Below are 21,981 nucleotides of genomic sequence, written 5' to 3' on the forward strand. Positions count from 1 at the left end.
ATATCTCAGATGCATGATGTTTCGGTGATGGCTTTCAAGTGTTAAGCCATCTGATTGGCAGCTGTTTGCATTAGTATGGTATTTGCACCCTTAGTGTATTGTATTTTTGGTTGAAGAACCCTAATCAGCTCTTGTGCTTGTGGTGACACAAGGGTTTGGTGATCTTTTCTTTTGTTCCTAGTTTCAAGGCACACCCTTTGAGCTCCTATTTGAATTCTAGAAACTCAGAAATTGAGCTCCACCCATCAGCTCAGGTAAATAATTTTTTAAACATCCTTACCCTAAACTGTCAAGATGGTACAGTAAGCATTTCATTGCAGTGGTGAACTTTTAAATGTTCTTCGCTGTTTGATGATGATTTTATGGGTGAAATTAGCCAAATACCACGTTTTGGCAAAATTTGTGGCAAAAATGTTTCGGAAATATTTAGCAATTTACAACATTTTTAGTATTCAAATTTCACAGAATCGAGTTCTAAATGGTACTCGAGTTCAGTGAACTCGAGGTGAGTTGCCAACGTTCGCTAGCATGACATTGTTGACTTGAAATTTGAGGGATTAAAAAAACAATGTAGTACTTGATATTGCGGAAATCGAGTACTTTATAGTACTCAAGCTTAACAAAGTCAAGTACTTTTTTTTTTTTTTTTTGGCTACAAGAAGGTTGCCAGGTAGGGGAAGGGTCATAACCGATGTCCAGTAGCATGGTTTGGGAAAGGATTTCGAAGCTCCACATTCGAAATAAAATTAAAGCTTTTGGCTGGCGTGTGTGTCACAACATTTTACCAACTAGAGAGAAGTTGCGGAGTCAACAGATTATTGACGATGATTCATGTCTAATCTGTCACAGCTTCCCAAAAACTGCTATTCATGCTTTATGGGAGTGTAGGGCTGCTTAGGATGTGTGGGCTGGCTATCTAGTTCGAATTCTGCAGAAGGGGATGACTAATCAATGCAGTGTGTTAAGGCTATTTGAGAACCTGATGCATGCATAAGCTAACAGAGGAGGACGTTGAGTTTTTTCTGGTACAAGCATGGCTCCTTTGGAACCAACGCAACCTGATTGTGTATGGAGGAATGTTGCAGGAGCCGGGAAGGCTGAATGCAAGATCTGGCAGTTTCCTACAAGAGTTTCAAGATGCACAGACGCAACTAACGTTACCGGTTTTACATGGGCGCTCACACAGACATGGCAGCCACCTGAAGGACAAGTATACAAGCTCAATTTTGATGCGGCAATTTTTGCGAACTTGCTAGCTTCAGTTGTTGGAGTTATAATTCGGAATGATCGGGGTCAAGTTATGGCAGCTTTGTCGTTGAAGGGTGGTGTTGTTCAAGACAGTGATGAAGCAGAGGTTGTGGCGTGTTGGAAAGCTTTGGAATTCGCCATAGATGCTGGTTTTTCAGATTTAATCGTGGAGGGGGATAATGCAACTGTCATGAAGTCCATTGCTTCAGGTCAAACAGATTTGTCCCGTTTGGGAAATATTTATGATGATATTCATTGTCTAGCTAGAGGTTTGCGATATATGGAGTTTAATAGTATTTGTCGTAGTGCAAATGGGGTAGCCCATTCTTTAGCTCGCTATGCTAAGCATTTAGATGAGGATATTGTTTGGTTGGAAGATTCTCCACCCCCGGCTTTAGAGGCCTTGTACTTGATTCTATTTCTAATTAAATGATATTGAGGTTGCTTTCAAAAAAAAAAAAAAACTTTACTTATTTCATTTTCAACTGCTTGTGATCGTTGTGTCCACCATGTTGGATGCATCATAGCACCGTAGGTCCAACCCACACTTGATAAAACACCTCATTAAAGAGGTGGTTGGACAAGCCACAAAAGTCAGCCTATTTTCTTCTTGGGTAGTGACTTAGGTGTGTTGGACACGCTGAGAAAAAGAAGAAAAGAAAGGAGCCGATGCATTAAGGCTATTCGACCTATGGGAGAGCTGAATGAAAAAGAAATTGGCTAAAGCAAAGTCAAGGTAAGTGAGTTGCATTTATTGTGATTTGGTGTCAAGAGTGTGAAAGGAAGAAAGGAAAGAAAAGATGAAGAAATAAAAGAAGAGGCCATTCGACCAGTGAGCAAGAAGTGAAGTCCCAGAGAAAGTGAGGACTAAGTGTAGTCTTGAAGGACTGCGTGAATGAGTGAGCAAGCAACTCCAGTTACTTTGTGCTTAGCTAACTACAAATCCAGTTACTTGCACATGAACTTTTTCAAGTCCAGACACTGTACTTAGTTTGGTGGACACAACGATCACAAGCAGTTGAAAATGAAATAAGTAAAAGTTTTGTACGAAACAAAAAGTAGAAAAAGAAATAAAAAAGGAAAAAAAAAAAACAAAAAAAAAACAAAGTACCCGACTTCGTTAAGCTTGAGTACTATAAAGAAGTACTCGATTTTTGTAATATTGAGTACCATATTACTTTTTTAATTACACAAATTCCAGGTTAGCAGTATCACGCTTACGACTCAACGAGGAACTTGAGTTCACTGAACTCTAGTACTATTTAGAACTCGATGTTATGAACTCAAGTACTAAAAAAGTGGTAGATTGCTAAATATTTCCGAAACAATGCTAGTTTGCCATAAATTTTGCCAAAACATGATATTTGGCTATTTACACTTGATTTTATGAGTGTCCAAAGCCCCATTTGTTAGTTTCATTTGTTTTGACCTAAATATTTTCCATATTCTAGGTGTTTAATGTGACTGAAAATGTTAATAAATTGAAACCATTGTTTCTGGTCAACCTAAAATTATGTAGCAGGTGCGACATAAGATCTTGTCTCCTCTCTTTCCAATAAATTTTTTTTACTACAGGTCTGTGGGTTCAATGATGAACAACGTTGGTGGGCCAAGTCTGATACTTACTTGGACCTTAGTCCCTCACCAAGGCATGTCTTTTGGGCTTAGCATAAGGGATCCAGGGTCCACAATCCACACCAGTTGAAAGCGTACGGTTACTGCACTCTACCGTAATGCAAAGTGCAAACTATAAATCCCTGGGTCAGAAATCAGAAATAAATAAAAATCTTCCCCGCCAACTCCAGGCTTTTTCATAGAAGCACCAAAATTCTGCCACAGGCCACACCAATCACGAAATCACAGAACTCCCTTCTTAAACCCTCATCCAAACACACCCTTATTAAAATCTGAAGTTTTTTCAATAAGATATTGATCTCACTCATGCGCCTTTTCTCCTGTGTGTTTGTCTGTTTGTTCTGTTACTCTTCTTCTTTTCTCCTGTGTGTTTGTTTGTTTGTTCTGTTGCTCTTCTTGTTTTAGATTTGCTCTTCTTGTTTAGATAAATGTGTCGAGCAAGTCTCACATTAGATGTTCATTAGTCTTACATTAGATGTTTATTAGGTTAATTTGGGTTATATAAACAATTATAAATGGTCATATTTGTAATTTGACTAGTTCTTTGAAAAAATAGTTATTTCATTTTAGTAAGGAATTACATATTTATGAGGGAAAGTCTCATAGGTATACAGCCATTGTCACGTATTTTACCCGTACAATTGGGTTTGGATGATGACAAATATTATCATAGTCAAGTTGGTAAACTATATGGCTTGGGAGCACCATATGTTGCACAATTGTGTTGAGTTCAACATTAAACCTATACTAGGTTGATTTGGGGGTTATATAAGCAATTTCGAATAATCTTAACTGTAAGTACACTATGTATAACAGTAAATATGATTAGTGCTTCTCTCAAGTCATGATAGGAGGAATTGTTATTTGTATGGAAAGAATCACATAGTGCTACTGAGCATCAAAATTCTTAGCAGAATCGTCAACTTTTAATAGGGTTATATATACTTTGCTGGCTTTGTTAATTGGTTATTGAGTTCTATGTTGAACTTAGGTTGTATTGGAATATTAGGCCCAACTCACTTGGGCCCAATATTTAGTTACTACAATTGTATTATGTATTTCCTAGTAGTGTTTATACCCAACTCTTGTACAACTATAGGCAATTTGACAAAATAATAGAGTATATTTCTCTATCCTCTTTTTTCCTTTCCTTTTTCTTTTTTTGGTGAGTTATGGTCCCCAAGAGAGTGAGAAGGGAAAGTTTGAACTATTGACTTTTTACTTCATGGTCTTTAGTTCTACTCTCAGGGCTATTTTTCCCTATCTCAATTTTTATAGGGGGTGTTTAGTTAGAGGGAATCTAGAGTAATCTTGTTATTCAAATTGTTGGTAATCTAATGCTTGGAAATGTAATTATTTCTAATTTTGGTTTGATTAAGAATCTAATAAGATTCCTACAAATATGATATTCTTATATTTGATTAATTCCTAGAAATCTTAATATGAGTTATTATTTTTTTCCAAAATATACTTAGATTTGCAAATACAATATCAAGTCCTCTTCTTTTCTTTTCTTTTTAATCTTCCAAACAAGAAACAAAAAAAAAATAATAATGAGAAATAAAATATTAACTATAAATCATGCCAAAGTCAAACATTTCTTAATCACATATATAATACAAACATAATGATTTGAATTCTTACTCTTCAAGGCAATCACGGCACCATGTCATGTTAATAAAATAAAATAAATTTAGCATCTAATTTTTTTAAAGTTTTATTTTTATTGGTTAAAAGGTAGAAAGGAATTGGTGAAATTGTCAGTTTTTTTAAAAATGTTATGGAATTGAGTGAGAATCCAGATATTCATAGGCATCTAATTTCTTAGTGGAATTTGCAACCAAAAAAGTATGAATGCTAGGAAATCTTTCAAACATTTCCAGAAATCCTAAAAAATTTCCATATACCAAATGCCCCCTAAGAGGTTGAATCACTCCTTGTAATTGGGTTTCTCTTATATTATAGTATTTGTTTGACTTGAAAGAGTGTCATTACTCAATATTCATAATGTAAAAGAAGTATGAACTAACTTAGTTATTAGCACTTATCAAAAAGAGCTAAAAATCAATGCAAGTTTTTGCTGTGCGGATGATGATAGTAAATGGAATATTATGATAAGTTGAGAGTTGGTTTGTCCCAACTCCCAACTGCTTACACTGGATAGAGTCATAGACTAACTTATCAAGGATGGTAATTTTGCTAATAAGCTTAATTTGGAAGTCCAGGACAAGGCTTAAGCCTATATGTCTATTGACTTATGTGATTGAAATTAGTTTCCAAATGAGGGCACAGAAACATACTCCTAAATGGGTTTGTAAGTATTGATGAGAATACTTATATTACAATTTTTTTTTTCCAGCGTATACTTCATAACTGGGTAAAATTTTAAAGCATTAGGAAATATGAAACGCTTTTGTTTTTGCGTTATGGCAATATTCGCAGTCTGATGGCCTTATGGTGAAACTCTCTTGAAGAATCAATCAAAGAGTTCTCAAAAAACATTTCCACTAACTACAAGAATGGGTAGATGGTGAAGTCATGGTTCAAAGGAATCAAAACCCACTGGCTGCTGCACTTGTTTGTGGTAATACCTGATATAGTAATAATTGGTTAAACTCAAAATGATCAAATTAAAGTCTCGACTCTGAACTATCAAGAGCTATTATTGATGGTGCACCAAGACTGCCTCCGCAGTTTTAATGCTAAGGATCATTCCATGGGTTGGAAAACAAATATAGGTGTAACCTAACTAGCTTCTTGTTCTTCTATTTTCTATTTGAGCTTGTATAAAAAAAATAAAAAATAAAAAAACTATTGTATTGGGACAATTTATAACGCTAATCCTTTCACAATTTCTTTGTAAAATGTAATATTATGTTAGATAACATGATATAATAAAATGAGGTTCACATACAGAGGACAATTTTTGACATTCATAAGCAGCAAACTTTCATTGACCCATGTAACCACGTGCTAGATAACTAACATGCTGTCAAGTTCACAGCTGAGACACTCAAATCTACCTCTACCTGACTAACCTGATATGATCTAGCACCTTACACCAAAGCTCAAACCAAATCACTTACATGACACTTTTAAGCTCATTCGAACTTTCAAACAAAACTCAGAACCATCACATTTTCGTATAGTATTCACCATAAGAAAGATACTTTTAAAACTTCCAAATTCTGGTATCATATTCATTTTGTTCATTTAAGACAAGGTACAGATATCAGTCAACTTGCTTCAATCTTGTTCACAAGTTTTTTTGGGATAAGTTCAATTTTGTTCAGTCTTTCAATAAAAGGAAATCTGCAATTATGAGGAAAGAGCAGAAGGGGAGGTGGGCTGGGGAAAGGTGCAGGTAAAAAAAAAGCCAACTTTAAAATGAAAAAATGTGCTATATGGACTACATAGGCATGCAAAGCTATGTTGTTGTACTCAAAGCCCTTGAACTCAGAGATGCATAAAGAATGCATAAATTAAATCATCTAAAAGCCCTGACTTCCTAACTTAAAAACTCTTCAGCTTCAAATAGAAGAGCCATAAGAGAACAGGCTACTAATGACCCATTATATCCTGACTACATAATCAACTAGCAAGAGCATAAACTGATGCAAAGAATTTAAATTGGTAAATATGACGGGTACCCTGGAAATCAAATTAACAGCCTTTGCACTGAAGCATGACGTGTGGAAAAAAAAAAAAAACTCTTAGTTGTTTGACATTTGTAAAATCCACAACTACTACAACATGAATAGTATTGAAGCAAAGATGTGCAGAATTTTGAAATATCAAAAGAGAAACAGTACCAATATTGGGAAAACCCAACTCAGATAGCCAATATGGAAGTTAGTCACTTTTTTATGAATGGATCCATTAAGAAATAGAAGTTGCTGTACTCAACTCAATTGGGCTAATTTGAAAACCAATGCTGCAAGGGATATATATATATATATATATATATATATACACACACACATGCACACAAGACATTGTTTCATCAAAGCTAGCCCGTAACTCAGATGTCAGTAAACTGTGATAGGTCTTATATCAAATTTCCTGGATGTTTTAAAGTGTGCATTTCCTAGTGATTAAGAACTACTAGTACAACAAATATTGTGATGCAGAATGTATAGGAAAATAGAGATAAAAGAGAAACAAAATAGAACAACAAAACAAACAAACCCTAGGATTCACTACCTAGGATCTGCCTGCAAGCCCTAGGCATCACCACCTAAGGGTGTTTGGCATCAGCACCAAACAAAAGAGGAAGAAGACATTCTCAACTCATAAAATTATTATTCCAAACCATATTCCCTTTCAAGATTACAAAAGCGATAGTTTAATAGCGTTTAGGGATTACAACAATATGGAAAATACCTAATTAAATCCCTTAAAACTCTCAACATTAAAAACCAATTTCAAAAACAAAACTAATTTCAAAAGTTAAGTAAAATCTCAATTGATTTTAATGCACCTTGAATCATAAATGATGCAAGAAGCACCAAAATCATTTAAGATTTTGAATTTGAAATTATTTCTGTTTTTGAATTTCGAATTTAGATTTTAATGATGAGGGTTTTAAGAGATATATTTGGGTGTTTTCGATATTGGTGTAATCCCTAAACCCTATTTAACTATAACTCTTGTAACCGTGAAAGTCAGATGATTTGGAATAAGAATTATGATTACAGAATATGTGTTGATCTTTGTTTGGTGGTGATGCCTAGGGTTTACATGTTTGGTTTCTTGGATCACATCAGGTTATACAGAAACTGTAAAAACATTTCACACTCGCATGCACCATTTTTTATTTTTGCATTCCCTCAACTACCAAAGGAAGCATATAGCAGATCTAGAAGTAATGGGTATCCGTAAATGCACAAAAAATAATTAGTATTTTTTTTTTCTTCCTAGTTTTCTCAGCAACCAAACAGGACCTACAAAGGAAAAATAATAATAATAATAATAAAATAAAAACCCTGATATAATCCCAAAGACACAGCAACTACTGTTTTCTAGAACTAAACTTGCCCACAAGCAAAACAACATGGAATAAATCAAAACCTCTGAAAACTCAGCAACTATGATACAACACTCAAATCAAATGTATCACTACTATCACATCAACTTGCTTAAACCGTATAAAGACACGAATCAATGAAGTAAATTACATTGCAATAACAATTAAAAACATTAACATTAACAAATAGTTCTATTAACCAAAACTAATTACATAATTTTTTTTCTTGCATCACAATCGACGAATTAGGGTTTAACCAAAACCTTTGCCAATTTTGCTGAATGAAATTAGACTTTGGAGTGTTAGTTTTCAGTGTGCCTTTCTCCTCTGAGGCTGTTTCTCGGTGGCTAATCTGTAAATCCAGTAGACCTGAAAGAGTGTGAAGAGAAAGGAAATCAGAGATCTGGTTGGAATTGGAGAGAGAGAAAGAAGTGGTTTTCTGAGAGTGTACCAAAGCGAGGACGTGGGCTGCTATCAGGAGAACCACCACGAAAGGCACTGCGTCGAGAAGCCATGGCCGCGGCGATGATGAGTGCTGTTCATTCGTCATATTCTCTTTCTGCGTTGGTGTAAAAGAGCGCCTGTGAAAAGCCCTCGAAGAAGCAGGGCTTTGAAATACACTCCCTTGCATCTAGTCCAGTTTATTTAAAATAATAAATAAAAGTTTTCCGTTAACTCCGATATTCATAGTCTAAATTTACACCGGTCACTATATTAATTGTGCATTTTTATTTTTTACACAATTTTAAATAGATTGATGTAGATGAATTTTGAGTTTAGTTAGCTAAATTGTGGTATTTTTTCTATTATAAAAACTCGGATACAAGTGTTAGACCATTAGCATTAAGGGTGTAACACCCCCCCCCCCCCTTCCCTCCGAAATAGCTAATTTACAACTACATATGCCAAAATTGAGGTTTGCTATATATAGGTTGTAAACTTAAAATTTCAATGTTCTCAAGTTAGCAAAAATTGCAAAATGCAAATGCAATACAGTAAGCAAGTACTATACACTCTTGACTCTTGACACTTGAGTGTGATTAGAGATGAGCAAATCTGTAGTCAAGTCTAGAGAAGAAGACGAAGAGCTCCAGCGGAGCAATAAAAAGGTTAAAGAGGACCATAGGATGGGATCCCATTTCAGAGCTTCCCCTTCCTTTGGTGAAGAGGGCCCTAGGTCATACAAAGATAAACTTGTTGGCGAGATTCTTGGGGCTTTCGAGCAGGCGTTTGTTGTTGAGAGCAACATGGACACTGAGATTGAGTCGGATGATGAGTTTACGAAGCTCCCGTCGGGTGAGGTAGCTGTGAAACTTTCCGGAGAAAGGAAAGGAAAGATGCTTGCTCCCTGGGCAAATGCACTCATAGTGAAAGTCTTCAGCAAGACTGTGGGATTCCATTTTCTCCACTCCAAACTTTTAGGGATGTGGAAGCCGATAGGCAAGTTGGACTGTGTGGGCTTAGGTAATGACTTTTTCCTCGTCAAGTTCTCAACCAAAGAAAATCATTCTAAGATGCTTAGAGGCGGTCCTTGGTTCGTGGGAGGCCACTATTTGTCTATCCGTTGCTGGGAACCGAACATCAAATCGTCCACGGCGAATGTCTCCTTGATGGCAGTCTAGATTAGGCTCCCTATCGAGTATTATGTGCCATCAGTGCTAAGGGACATTAGGAGGGCCATTGGGCCAGTCTTGAGAATAGATGCTCATACGGCTACGGAATCAAGGGGACGGTTTGCTAGGCTATGCGTCTAAATTTGTTTTGACAGACCTTTGATCAGGAACACTAAAGTTGGTGGGATTAATCAACTAGTACAATACAAAGGCTTAACTGCCTTATGCTTCTCGTGCGGCAAGGTTGGCCATAAGGCAAAGGGATGTCCATACAGAGCTGGGGTGCTAGAGAAAGTTGGTAGATCAGAAGAGGCGGGAAAAGAGCAAAACTCGCAAGGTTAAAGCTTGTTAAGGGATGAGGCCTTTGGGCCTTGGATTCTTGTTGCATGAAAGAAACAACAAAGCAGGAAACCGCTAAAAGAAACGGATCAATTACGTCTTTTAGCTCTTGCGGAAAATGGGCCCAAAAAGTTTGCGAATATTGGGCCTCCTTTTGTAGCTCCAAGCAAGGCTAATGTGGGCCTAGGAAACAATGAAGGAAAGCAAATGCCGGTTTTACAATTTTTGTATGACAATAGCCCTAAAGCAGATCGAACCAAAGACTTTTTTTCCTTGAACAAGACAAATAACGAGTCTTCCAATGCCAAGAGTAATGGCATTGCCTGAGGTCACAAGCCTAGGAGAACACATCAGGATCAAACGTATAGAAAGCCTTCCTAGGCTTGGAAAGTGACTGGACATAGCACGCTGAAAGCCACATCGGAGATGGAAAGTGTGTTTGCTTTTGTCGAGGAGCTATGCAAAGCAACGCCGCTTAAGGTGTTTAGGGCAGGAGAGACTCCCTCACCTCTAGTTAATTGTGTGTCTATGAAGGCCAGGTCGGATCTACCGGATATGGGTCTTGGTGAAGAGTTGATGATTCAACAAGGCACAACCGTGGAGGAGAGACCAAATGAATCCCAATGAATGAACATAGACTAGGAGCTCTGTAAAACCTCTCTAAAGGAAATCCCGAATTGCCCCTTTGAAGATGGTGGAAAGGTGGGACCTAGTGTTATCACTACATGTGATAGCATTTCAAGAGCTCCCTTGAAGCACATTGACCCTTCACTTCAGCCAAGGAAAAAGAACTCACTAGAGGAGGGAAGCTCTCAAGAGCATAGTGTGCTGATGAGGGCAGTTCCTCGGACCATGAGACTGATGTTATGATTTTTGATAATGGAGGTAACATTTTTGTTGCTCCCTGAATACTGTTTTCCTTTTAATTTTCTATATGTGGATAGGAATATGCTTATTTGGAATTGTCGTGGTGCTCTTAACCCAAACTTTTTTAGCCTTATCTCTGATCTAATTCGTAAGTACCTTCCTGCAATTTTGGTTATCATGGAAACAAAAGTGAGCAGAGACAAAGCCAAAAGTATTGTTGATAGGCTTCCCATGGATGGGGCTATTTTAGTTAATAATATTGGGCTGACTGGTGGCCTTTGGGTTCTGTGGGATTCCACCCAAGTGGACTTTTTTAGCTCTTTACTATGGAGCAAGAGGTCCATGTCTTGGTGAATATAAATTCTCCTAACTACCAGGGTCCTTGGCTTCTCTCTACAGTCTATGCCAGCCCGAGACTTGCTGAAAGGTGTCTTTTATGGGATAATTTGTTTACTGTGGCTCGTCTCCATAACTTACCCTGGGTTATCGTCGAGGACTTTAATGAAGTGCTGATTGGAGGAGATAAGTTTGGAGGCAGACCAGTGAATATTAGTTGAGCCCTCAGATTCTAGGAATGCCTTGATATATGCAAGATGATTGATATTGGGTTTTCTGGTGCAAGCTATACATGGTCAAACAATAGGCTCTTTTTGCAACTTATCTAGGAGAGGATAGACCGGTATTTTGTTAATGCGGCTTGGTATGCTCTCTTCCCAGAAGCGAGTGTTGAACACCTTGAGAGAGGTCACTTAGACCACTGTCTAGTCAAGCTGCATTTGGACAAACCTCATAGTCACAGGCAGGATCGACCTTTCAAATTCCAACCAATGTGGCTCTTCCACTTTTCTTTCCCGGATATTGTGCTAGATGCCTGGGCAAATCCTAGTTCCTTATCGCGTGTTGTCTCCAGGTTCACTGATAAAGTGAAGGTTTGGAATCGGGATGTGTTTGGAAACTTGTTCCATAGGAAAAAGCACACGCTCGCCAGACTTAGGGGTGCCCAAATTGCTCTCTCCAATAACCCCTATAATTTTATGAGTTGTCTTGAACAAGAGTCGCACACAGAGCTTATTGAGGTCTCAAAATTGGAGGAAGAGTTTTGGGCTATGAAATTGCGCATTACTTGGCTGGTTAAGGGGGATAGAAACATAGGCTTTTACCACACTTCTGCACTAGTGTGTCGAAGCAGGAATCGTATTAATTACCTGAAAGATAATATAGGTAACTAGCTGACAGAGGAGAATGGTATTGCTGATTATATTAGGATAGGCTTTGCTTCATTATTTATGACTAGTCACAGTAGCTTGCTCCTTTCATTGTGGGACCCTCCTTGCTAGAGTTCTTGCTTGCAAGATGATGAAGTTGCAAAACTTGCTACCTCAATATCTGATGAAGAAATTTCAAGTGCTCTCTGGTCTCTCAAAGCACCAGGATCAGATGGCCTTCATGCGGGATTTTTTCAGCACTTCTGGCTTTTTGTTGGGGAATCGGTCAAAGCGGAAGTGAAACAGATTTTTACTTCCCAATCTATACCGGAGTACTTAAACAGAATTCCCATCACACTAATTCCCAAATGCAATGCGCCTAAATCCCTTAGCAATTACCGCCTAATTAGTCTATGCAACACCATCTACAAGATAGTCACGAAGGTGATTGTGGCCAAGATTTGCCCCATGCTCTCCAATCTTGTCTCCCCCTATCAAACGGCATTCGTACTTGGTCGAAAAAGGATTGACAATGCGATTATTGTGCAAGAGCTTGTGCATACCATGTCTAAGATGAAAGGGAGAGGAGGGTTCATGGCAATAAAAATTGATTTGCAGAAGGCCTATGACTGCCTCGAATGGAGCTTTATCCGGGATACCTTAGCTCTATTCAAGTTTCCTAATCATCTAGCTTCTCTTATTATGAGCTGTGTTTCAACCTCATTTATATCTATGTTATACAATGGTAGTGCTCTCGAGCCTTTTCTTCCTTCAAGGGGCATTAGACAAAGGGACCCCTTTTCCCCCTATTTATTTATTCTCTGTATGGAAGTTTTGGGGCTTTCATCATTGAGAAGTGTGATGCCAAGCTTTGGGACCCGATTAAAGCCTCACGGGGAGGGCTGGCATTTTCCCATCTATTCTTTGTTGATGGTCTAGTTCTTTTTGCAAAAGCTGATAGGAAAAATTGCTTGGCTATGAAAGATGTCCTTGATTCGTTTTGCTCATTATCGAGGCAAAAAGTGAGCAATGCAAAGTCTAGGGTGTTCTTTTCTCTTAATGTCAACCTGGATACTAGAGCAAACTTGTGTGAGATCCTAGAATTTAGGTCCACCCCGACTCTCGGAAAGTACTTGGGTTTCCCATAAAGCACTCAGGCACAAGACAAGACTTTGGGTTTATTATTGAGCGGATTTAGAGTCGCCTTGTTGGTTGGAAAGCAAATCTTTTGTCCTTCGCGGGTCGACTTGTCCTCACCCAATCTGTTATCACAACTGTCCCTAATTATGCAATGAAGTGTGTGGCTCTTCCTTCTAAAGTGTTCCATAGTGTGGACAAACTAAGCCAAGACTTCCTATGGGGATCAATTGATAACAAGAAGAAGCTTCACTTGGTTAGCTGGAAAAAGATTGCTAAACCCAAAAGAGACGGAGGTCTCGGTTTACATGCAAGCAAAGCCAAAAATGTTGCCCTCTTAGCCAAGCTTAACTGGCGGTTGAAAACAGAAACGAACTCCTTGTGGGCCAAGGTTCTAAATCATAAATATATGGTGGCTAGAAGAGTTACAAATGCCCATCTCAAACCTCGATCTTGCTCTAATATCTGGTCTGCAATAAGGAAAGGAGAGGCAGTGTTTAATAGGGGGTCCAAATGGGTAATCGGCAGAGACAGCCACCTATCTCTTTGGAATGACAAGTGGCTAGACAAAAGGCCACTGCGAAGTCTCATTTTAGGCCCTTTCAATCGCAAGGAAGAGAGCACTTGCTTAAAAGAGGTTACGAACTTTAGTGGATGGCATTGGCAAAAGCTTTCTTTCGTCTTACCTTGCTAATCTATTGACTGCTATTAAAGCCACCCCCATATCATACTCGGCCTTGTATGAGGATCGGCTTTCTTGGTTTTCTTCCCTAAGTGGGCCTTTTGAGCTTAAGGAGGCTTACAGGTTGGCTTGCATGGAAGGTGATGATGATCAAGCCAATCCTTTTAAAGGTGACTGGATTTGGAAGACTATCACCATCCCTAAGGTAAAGTGTTTCATCTGGCAATGCTTTGCTATCATAACAACATTTCTGTCCGAGCCACCTAGCATATCGAGGTATGGATGTCTAAACCTCCTGCCCAATATGCAATGGTGATCCGGAAACTATTATCCATGTTTTAAGGGATTGCCATTTTGCTCAGTGCTTTTGGAATTCATTTCCCTAACCTATGCCACCTTCTCTATTTTATGGGACTAGACTTATGGATTGGTTGAGGTTGAATTGTCGTAGCACAAAAAAATCTCCTTGCTCGGGGATTAATTGGGGGGTTGTATTTCCCTTTGGAATTTGAAATAGTGTTGTATTTAGCAAAGAGAGAACCCGGGCTGATCTGAAGAAGGAGGTAATGGCCAAAGCTATTGAATATGCTTATCTTGGAACAAATGGGAGGTCTAGTGGTCTTCGCACAACTATTAAGGTCAGCTGGCATCACCCTCCTGCAAATTGGGTTAAGTTAAATATTGATGGATCCTTCATTGGAAACCCTAGCTTAGCAGGAGGAGGAGGATTGATCCACAATGCTAATGGGGAATGGGTGCAAGGTTTTGCTAGAGCTATAGGGACCACTACTAGTGCTGCTTTTGAGCTTTGGGCTCTCCATGACGGAATTCGTCTGTGTATTGCCTTAAAATGTCCAGCAATAATTATAGAACTGGATGCCAAACTCGTGGTGGACCTGCTGCATAAAGAAGATAGAAACCAGAACAGGTTGGATGCTATCCTTGGAGATTGAAAAGTGAGGCTGAGGGATATTCCTGCGGTGAAGATTCAACATTGTTATAGGGAGGCTAACAAATGTGCTGATGCATTAGCTAGGAGGGGAGCTTTGCTTTCCCAAGATTTTGCTATTTTTCTTGAACCCCCTACTGATGTGTCCTTGCTGCTTTGTTTAGATGCAGCAGGGGTTGCTTTTGATCGGTCTATATCTGACCCTAATGTAGTTGTTTAGTTCTTAATGGAATTTTTTACCAAAAAAAAAAAAAAAAAACTTAAAATTTCATATTTTATTCGCTCTTTCTCTCCTAACTTATCTCTTAACTTTAGTCCCTCTCTCTCTCTCTCTCTCTCTCTCTCTCTCTCTCTCTCTCTCTCTCGTTATTTTGAATGGCAGTTTGGGTGATTGTAAATTGGTGGTTAGGCTATGGATCAATGCTTGGGTGAGTGGCTGTAAATCAATGTTGAGCTTCGGTGGTGGTGGTTGGTTATGGTTCGGTGTTTTCTGTGGTGGTGGTTGATTTTTTTTTTCTTTTTCGTTCAGTTTCGATGGTGGTGATTGGTTCAGTTGGGTGGTGTTTCAGTGGTGGTGGTGATGGGCGAGTTTCGATGGTTGGGCTAAGTTTTGGTGGAGGATTTTTGTTTACTGGTTTGGTGGTGTTTTAGTGGTGGTGGTGATGGCTGGGTTTTAGTGGTTGGGCTAAGTTTTGGTGGTAAGTGGCTGTTGGTAGTAGTGGAACTGTTAGATTTGGTAGTGGTTGTTGCCTGTGTAGGTTTGATGGATAGAGAGAGAGGGGGGGAGATGAAAGAGAGAGATGAGAGAGAAGAGAGAAATTGACTTGTTTATATTATTTAATGGAGGTAGTTTATCTATACTACTATTCAAGGGGCTTCACCTACTTGGGATCCTTATTTTCATGGTTCAAAAATACCCCTACACTTCTAGGTTTAAATAGAGATAAAATTAAAGGACAATTCGATTAAAAAAAAAAAAATCTCACTTCCATGTAAAAAATGGCCTCCATAATCAAACAATTTAGTTTGGCTCTCAAAACAAAAATTTATGACTCCATCCCTTGTCCTTTGAATCCCAAGAAAAAAAAAACTGACATATTGATAAATGTGAAGTATTTTTTTGTTCTAGGTCCAGCCTAGGGATGACAATTCGTGTTCACGTGTCGGGTTCGTATCGTGTTGACTTAGGAGTTTTCGACTATATAGGTTAACACTAACTTAACATGTTTATTATACGAGTTAATATTCTCCAAACCTAACATGCCCTGTTATTAAACAGGTCAGTAGTGTTGATCTGTTTATTAGATTTTATCAAAGCGGGAAAAAAATATAAATTTTAATATTAACCAAATTAATTTGAACTATGAAAAACCAAAAAAATAAGTTTTTTAATATAAAATTCATAATTAACGATTAACTGCTTCACAAAATCATTTAAAACTAAATTATATTTCAATATTACAAATAGTTAATCACAATATGTCAAAAAAAAAAAAAAAACCACAACAACTAATAAGTTTATATACCTAGGACTCGAAGGGTATATTGGTAAATGTCATTTAATTAAACAGGTTAGATGGGTCAAACAGGTTTTATGGGTTGGACACAAACTTGACACATTTATTAAACAGGTCAGTCATATTAATCCAAATATAACACAAACCCATTAGGGTTCAATCTATACCTAGCTAATTTCGTGTCATGCCATGTGAGGTTTGTGGGTTGTTGAATTTTGCCACCCATAGTTCAGTTGAAATCCTATTTTGGTATACTTTCATCTAGGGGTGTTCACCAAACTACACAAATCTGAAATCGCAAAGACTGCACCAAAATCACCAGTAAAACCACACCGCAAGTAATAGGGCACTGCACCGTATGGTGCAGTGCAGTTTACGGTTTTATAATAAGAAAATCGCACAAACTGCACTGCATTGCACCGCACCCTCTCTATATATTAATATATTAATTTTTTTAAATTAAATATATTATTAATAGTTTAGTTTTCAATGGAAAAAAAAATAGTTTAATAACTCTAGCAAGTATTGATTAGGAAAGTCAGCCACTAACTCAATAGTTTAAAACTTGGCCCAAAACAAAGGGAAAAATCAATTTTGAGTTGGACAGGAAAAACCCAAAATTTGAAAAGTATACCAGCTTCAAACCGTTCAAACCGTATCTTATACACCAAACTGCACATGTGACCGTAAAATTGAGGTGTGGTGGGGTTATGGTTTGGCTAAACCCTAAATCACACCTATAGGCTCCAAAGACGGGCTTGCTGGGCCAAACCACTATTTGGGCTCACAATTTATTTATCTGGTGGGTCTGGGTATCCTACCTTGGGTTGTCCTAGGCTAAGGGACCCAATGAGCTCACTTTTCTCTCTTTCTCAATGTTATCTCCTCTTTGTCTCTCTCACTCTTTTCTTTCCTCAGAATTGCATCTTCTAACTATCCATTCGTTTCTCCTATTTATAGCCTTTGTTAATGGGGTGATCATCATTATCTTCTCCCTTAGTGCAAAGAAAGGTCCAATGTCGATGAACTTAAGTGGATTTTTAGGTACGAGTGGCTTTAGGAACGGTTCCCACTTCAGTAAATGTGTTCGGCAACGGAGTTTCCTAAGGTTCTGTCGAGCACTTAAATGGCGATGTGACCAGGCAATGTGACCGAGCATGTACATAGTGCTCGGAAATGGTTTCCCGAGAATCCTGTGAGCGAGGCGTACGCAGTCCGCCTTTTAAGTGTCTGGACAACACTCAGTTCAAATTGGTAGTTATTTGTGGGTTTGGGCCGAGGCTCTTGCTGATGTGAAGGTTGGACCCTTGGCCCATATCATTGATTCATGGTCCAAGGCCCAATATGAACTTGGACGTTAGGTGCCGTACAATAGCCCCCCTTTGATTCATCTTCGGCCCCCGGGGACGAATCAAGGAGTCAGAGAGGCAGTGTTTTGCTCGAGAAATCCAACGGATGTGCTTGGGTGGTTACAGCGGTCCTAAATGCGCTCCTCAAAAGACGCGTCTCTTCAGACCCTCTGGTTCTGCCGTCATTATTACCTGGCGGTTCACAAACTGAGGCGCACGTGTGGATTGCTCTGGACATCTCTAAGGTCACTCCCTTTTTACTTCATCATTGCTAATTAATGTTACTTATTGTACACCAACTGATGCTTTCCTTGGCTCTTATAAATAGTTCATCTTAATCCATTTTCTCACTTTTCACTCTCTGTTACTCCGAAATTTCTCTCTGCCGAGCATTCTCCTGCGTTCCAATCCACTAACCCATAATCCTCCTCTCCCTTAGAGCCAGAAGTAAGTCTTCTTCCTCTTTCCTTTGTTTTTATTTTTACAGTTTTTTTTATTTCGAGTTGGTTTGCCCATGTCGCCGGGCTGTGGCGACTAAACAATTATTTCCTGGTTTTAAACAGTTTGCTTGATTTCTAAATTTGAACTTAATATCACCGGGTTTTGGTGATGACAAAATTGATTTATCATGCTTGATTTTGATTTGTGTTATTTGCCGATCAATTGTGATAATGCATGTATATTTTATCCTTCTTGTGTATATTTCAAAGTTTCCGTAAATGCATGTGCAGTTTTCCCTCGTTGGGTGATAAGGATTGAACCGAGAAGTCGGATTATGCTCTTTGGAATTCCGAGCAATTTTTCCACCTGCTCAGTGATTGGGAACGAACCGAGAAGTAGTCTTCTATCCTTAGAAAAGTTTTAAGTGAGGTTTCCACCTGCTCAGTGATAGGAATCGAACCGAGAAGCAGGCTTCTGTCCTTAGAAAAGTTTGAGTAAGGTTTCTACCTGTTCGGTGATAGGCATCGAACAGAGAAGCAGGCTTCTGTCCTTAGAAAAGTTTGAGTAAGGTTTCTACCTGTTCGGTGATAGGCATCGAACCGAGAAGCAGGCTTCTATCTTTAGAAAAGTTTGAGTAAGGTTTCCACCTGCTTGATGATAGGCATCGAACCGAGAAGCAGGCTTCTGTCCTTAGAAAAGTTTGAGTAAGGTTTCCACCTGCTCGGTGATAGGGATCGAACCGAGAAGCAGGCTTCTGTCCTTAGACATGTTTTAGTAAGGTTTCCACCTGCTCGGTGATAGGGATCGAACCGAGAAGCAGGCTTCTGTCCTTAGACATGTTTTAGTAAGGTTTTCACCTGCTCAGTGATAGGGATTGAACCAAGAAGCAGACTTCTATCCTTAGGAAATTGAGTAAGGATTCCACCTGCTCGGTGATAGGAATCGAACCGAGAAGCAGGCTTCTGTCCTTAGAAAAGTTTTTAGCTGCTTGAATTTTCTTAGCTTCCCCTGTGTCCATCAACCGGACATAGTGAATAAAAAGAATTTGCCCGGCAATAACGAACTAGTTGCATCTTTATCATATGAGTCAGTACAATGTACATTTTTTCATGCATGGACGGTCAATGATAAAACTTCTTAAGATTATAAGCATTCCAAGGTTGGGGCAAAGGTACTTCATTCATGTCTTCAAGATAATACGCCCCCACGCCTGCAATGGCTGTAATTCTGTACGGTCCTTCCCAAGTTTGGGCTACCTTCTCGACATTTGTATCTCGCATGCTTCCTATTGCCCTTCTCAGTACCAGGTCTTCGACGCTGAATTCTCTCACCCCTACACCTCGGTTGTAGCACCGGGCAAGCTTTTGTTGATACTCTGCTAGCCTTATGGTTGCTGCTTCTTGATATTCTTCAAGTAAATCTAGGCGCTCCATCAGTTGACCTTTGTTTTGTTTCGTATTGAATTCTGAAACCCGTGTGCTACATAAGTTGACCTTGGCTGGTATCACGGCTTCAGCCCCGTAAGTGAGAGAGAATGGGGTTTCACCCGTGGATCTTCAAGGAGTTGTCCGATATGCCCACAAAACATTGGGTAGTTCCTCAGCCCAGTTGCCCTTCGCTCCTTCCAGCCTTCGCTTCAAGCCGTTCACAATTACCTTGTTCACGGCCTCAGCCTGGCCATTGCCCTGGGGATACGTCAGAGTAGATTGCTGCAAAATTCGCGGAAACCTCGACTGTCAAACTGCAGCCTGTTATCCAATATAAGGGAGTCCGGGACCCCGAATCTGGTGATTATATTCTTCCATATTAATTTCTTCACATCTACGTCCCGGATATTGGCCAAAGCCTCTGCCTCCGCCCATTTGGTGAAGTAATCAACAGCTACCAACACGAATCTTCGATTGCCCGTTGCTCAGGGAAAAGGCCCGAGTATGTCCAGCCCCCATTGTGCGAAGGGCTAAGGACTGCTAATCGGGTTCAAATGCCCGGCAGGCCGGTGTATCAAAGGGGCATGCTTCTGACACTGCTCACACTTCCGAACGTATTCCGCGGCGTCCTTTTGCATCTGGGGCCACCAGAATCCCTGAGTCATTGCTAGTGACCGTCCCCCTACATGGCTGCCGCATACCTCTTTATGCAACTCAGCCAGGAGTTGGCCTACTTTCTCTGGGTGTAAGCATGAAAGATATGACCCTCCGAATGACCTACGATAGAGTTTCCGGTCTCCGGAAAACCAATACCGGGCAGCCACCCTGCGGACCTTGTTGGCCTCCTTCTCATCGTCTGAAATTTGGTCATCGGCTAAGAAATCTATGATGGGGTCCATCCAGCTCGGTCCAATTGCGACTGCTGTGACTTCGACTCTCGCAGCCCCCTCATTTCCTGCCACCTTAATGCTGGGCTCGGGGACGAGTTCCACTCTGAGAAGCCGGAGAATATCCTTGGCAATTGACGATGCCAGAGTGGCGAGAGAGTTGGCATGTCTGTTCTGTGCTCGGGCCACTTGAATCACCTTCACCGTACAAAAGTCTTCCATGACCTGCTTCACCAAGTCTAAATATGCTTTCATTCGAGGATCTCGAGCCTCAAAATTCCCCTGCACCTGGTTGACTATGAGCCTTGAATCTGAATAAACCTCTACATCCCGGGCTTCCAACCGTGAGACTACCCTCAGTCTGGCAAGCAAAGCTTCATACTCTACCTCATTGTTGAAGGCATTAAACCCCAACCTGAATGAATGCTCCAAGAGAATTCCCCCCAGGGTGATTATGACTATCCCGGCTCCAGCCCCTTTGGCGTTGGAAGCCCCATCCACATGTACCTTCCACGGGCGGTGCTCCACCTGACAGACCATCTCCCCTTTAGGAGAGAATTCTGCTACAAAATCTGCTAATACCTGCCCCTTTACTGCACTTCTCAGCTTATACCTCACATCGAATGCCCCGAGCCGTGTCCTCTATTTAGCTATTCGCCCTGTGAGATCAGATCTTTTCAATAATGACTGTAGGGGATGTTCGGTTAGCACATATACGGTATGAGCCTAGAAGTATTGAGGCAATTTCCTGGTAGCATGCATTAGGGTCAACACCAATTTCTCCAAGGGCAAATACCTGGTCTCGGCATCAACTTGAGTCTTGCTGATATAATACACGGGCTGTTGTACTCCTTGGTCCCTTAAAAGCACAGCACTTACAGCATGTTCAGATACCAAGAGGTACATGAACAATTCCTCTCTGGGCTCTGGTGCACTCAACATCGGTGCTCGCACTAAGTACTTCTTAAGGTTTTGAAAAGCCTTTTCACGTTCATCATCCCATCGAAACCTCTTCCACTTCTTCAAAAGCTGATAAAATGGACGGTAGCGATCTGAAAATTTTGAGATGAACCGGTTAAGAACGGCCAGCATCCCGGTTAACACCTATACTTCTTTCGGGTTGCTCGGCGACCGGAGACAAATCACGGCCTCTATTTGGTTGGGATTGACCTCTATCCCCCTGTTGGTGATCAAGTACCCCAAAAATTTACCAGCCCCCACTCCAAAGGCGCATTTTTCTGCATTAAGATGCAATCTGTGCTTTCGCAACACCTCGAACACTCCTCGGAGATTCTCTACATGTCGGACCTCTTGCTTGCTTTTTACCACCATATCGTCGATATACACTTTGACCGTATGCCCAATTTTATCCCGAAACATCCTCGTCATCATCTGCTGGTATGTTGCCCTGGCATTCTTTAACCCAAAAGGCATCACGGTATAATGATAATTAGCATTGGGGGATATGAACACCATTTTCTCCTGGTCTTCACCGGCCAGGGCAATTTGATGGTACCTTTGGAAAGCATCTAGGAAGCTTATCCTCGGGTGCCCGTAAGTGGCGTCCACTAATTGATCAATCTTTGGCATGGGGAACGGGTCCTTTGGGCATGCCTGGTTCAAATCCGTGAAATCCACACAAACCCTCCATTTGCCGTT

At 40.0% G+C, this 21,981-nt stretch overlaps 1 protein-coding gene and 1 long non-coding RNA gene across 2 annotated transcripts; one reads left to right on the plus strand and one right to left on the minus strand.

Annotated features, from left to right (window-relative positions):
* The first annotated feature begins 1,033 nt into the window (after positions 1-1,033).
* On the plus strand, positions 1,034-2,504 carry LOC126695868 (uncharacterized). Its single transcript, XM_050392667.1, has 2 exons — positions 1,034-1,653; positions 2,450-2,504. Exons 1-2 carry the CDS (start codon positions 1,034-1,036, stop codon positions 2,502-2,504), a joined length of 675 nt encoding a protein of 224 aa, XP_050248624.1.
* Positions 2,505-7,942: 5,438 nt separating this feature from the next.
* LOC126712771 (uncharacterized) lies at positions 7,943-8,722 on the minus strand. The gene is made up of 2 exons (XR_007651157.1): positions 8,361-8,722; positions 7,943-8,278 (listed from the first exon to the last, which is right to left on the minus strand). It is a non-coding gene; the product is annotated as an uncharacterized LOC126712771 (long non-coding RNA).
* Between the last annotated feature and the right edge of the window lie 13,259 nt (positions 8,723-21,981).

Source organism: Quercus robur, chromosome 2 (assembly GCF_932294415.1).
Source record: "Quercus robur chromosome 2, dhQueRobu3.1, whole genome shotgun sequence".
In the NCBI taxonomy this organism is placed as follows: Eukaryota; Viridiplantae; Streptophyta; class Magnoliopsida; order Fagales; family Fagaceae; genus Quercus; species Quercus robur.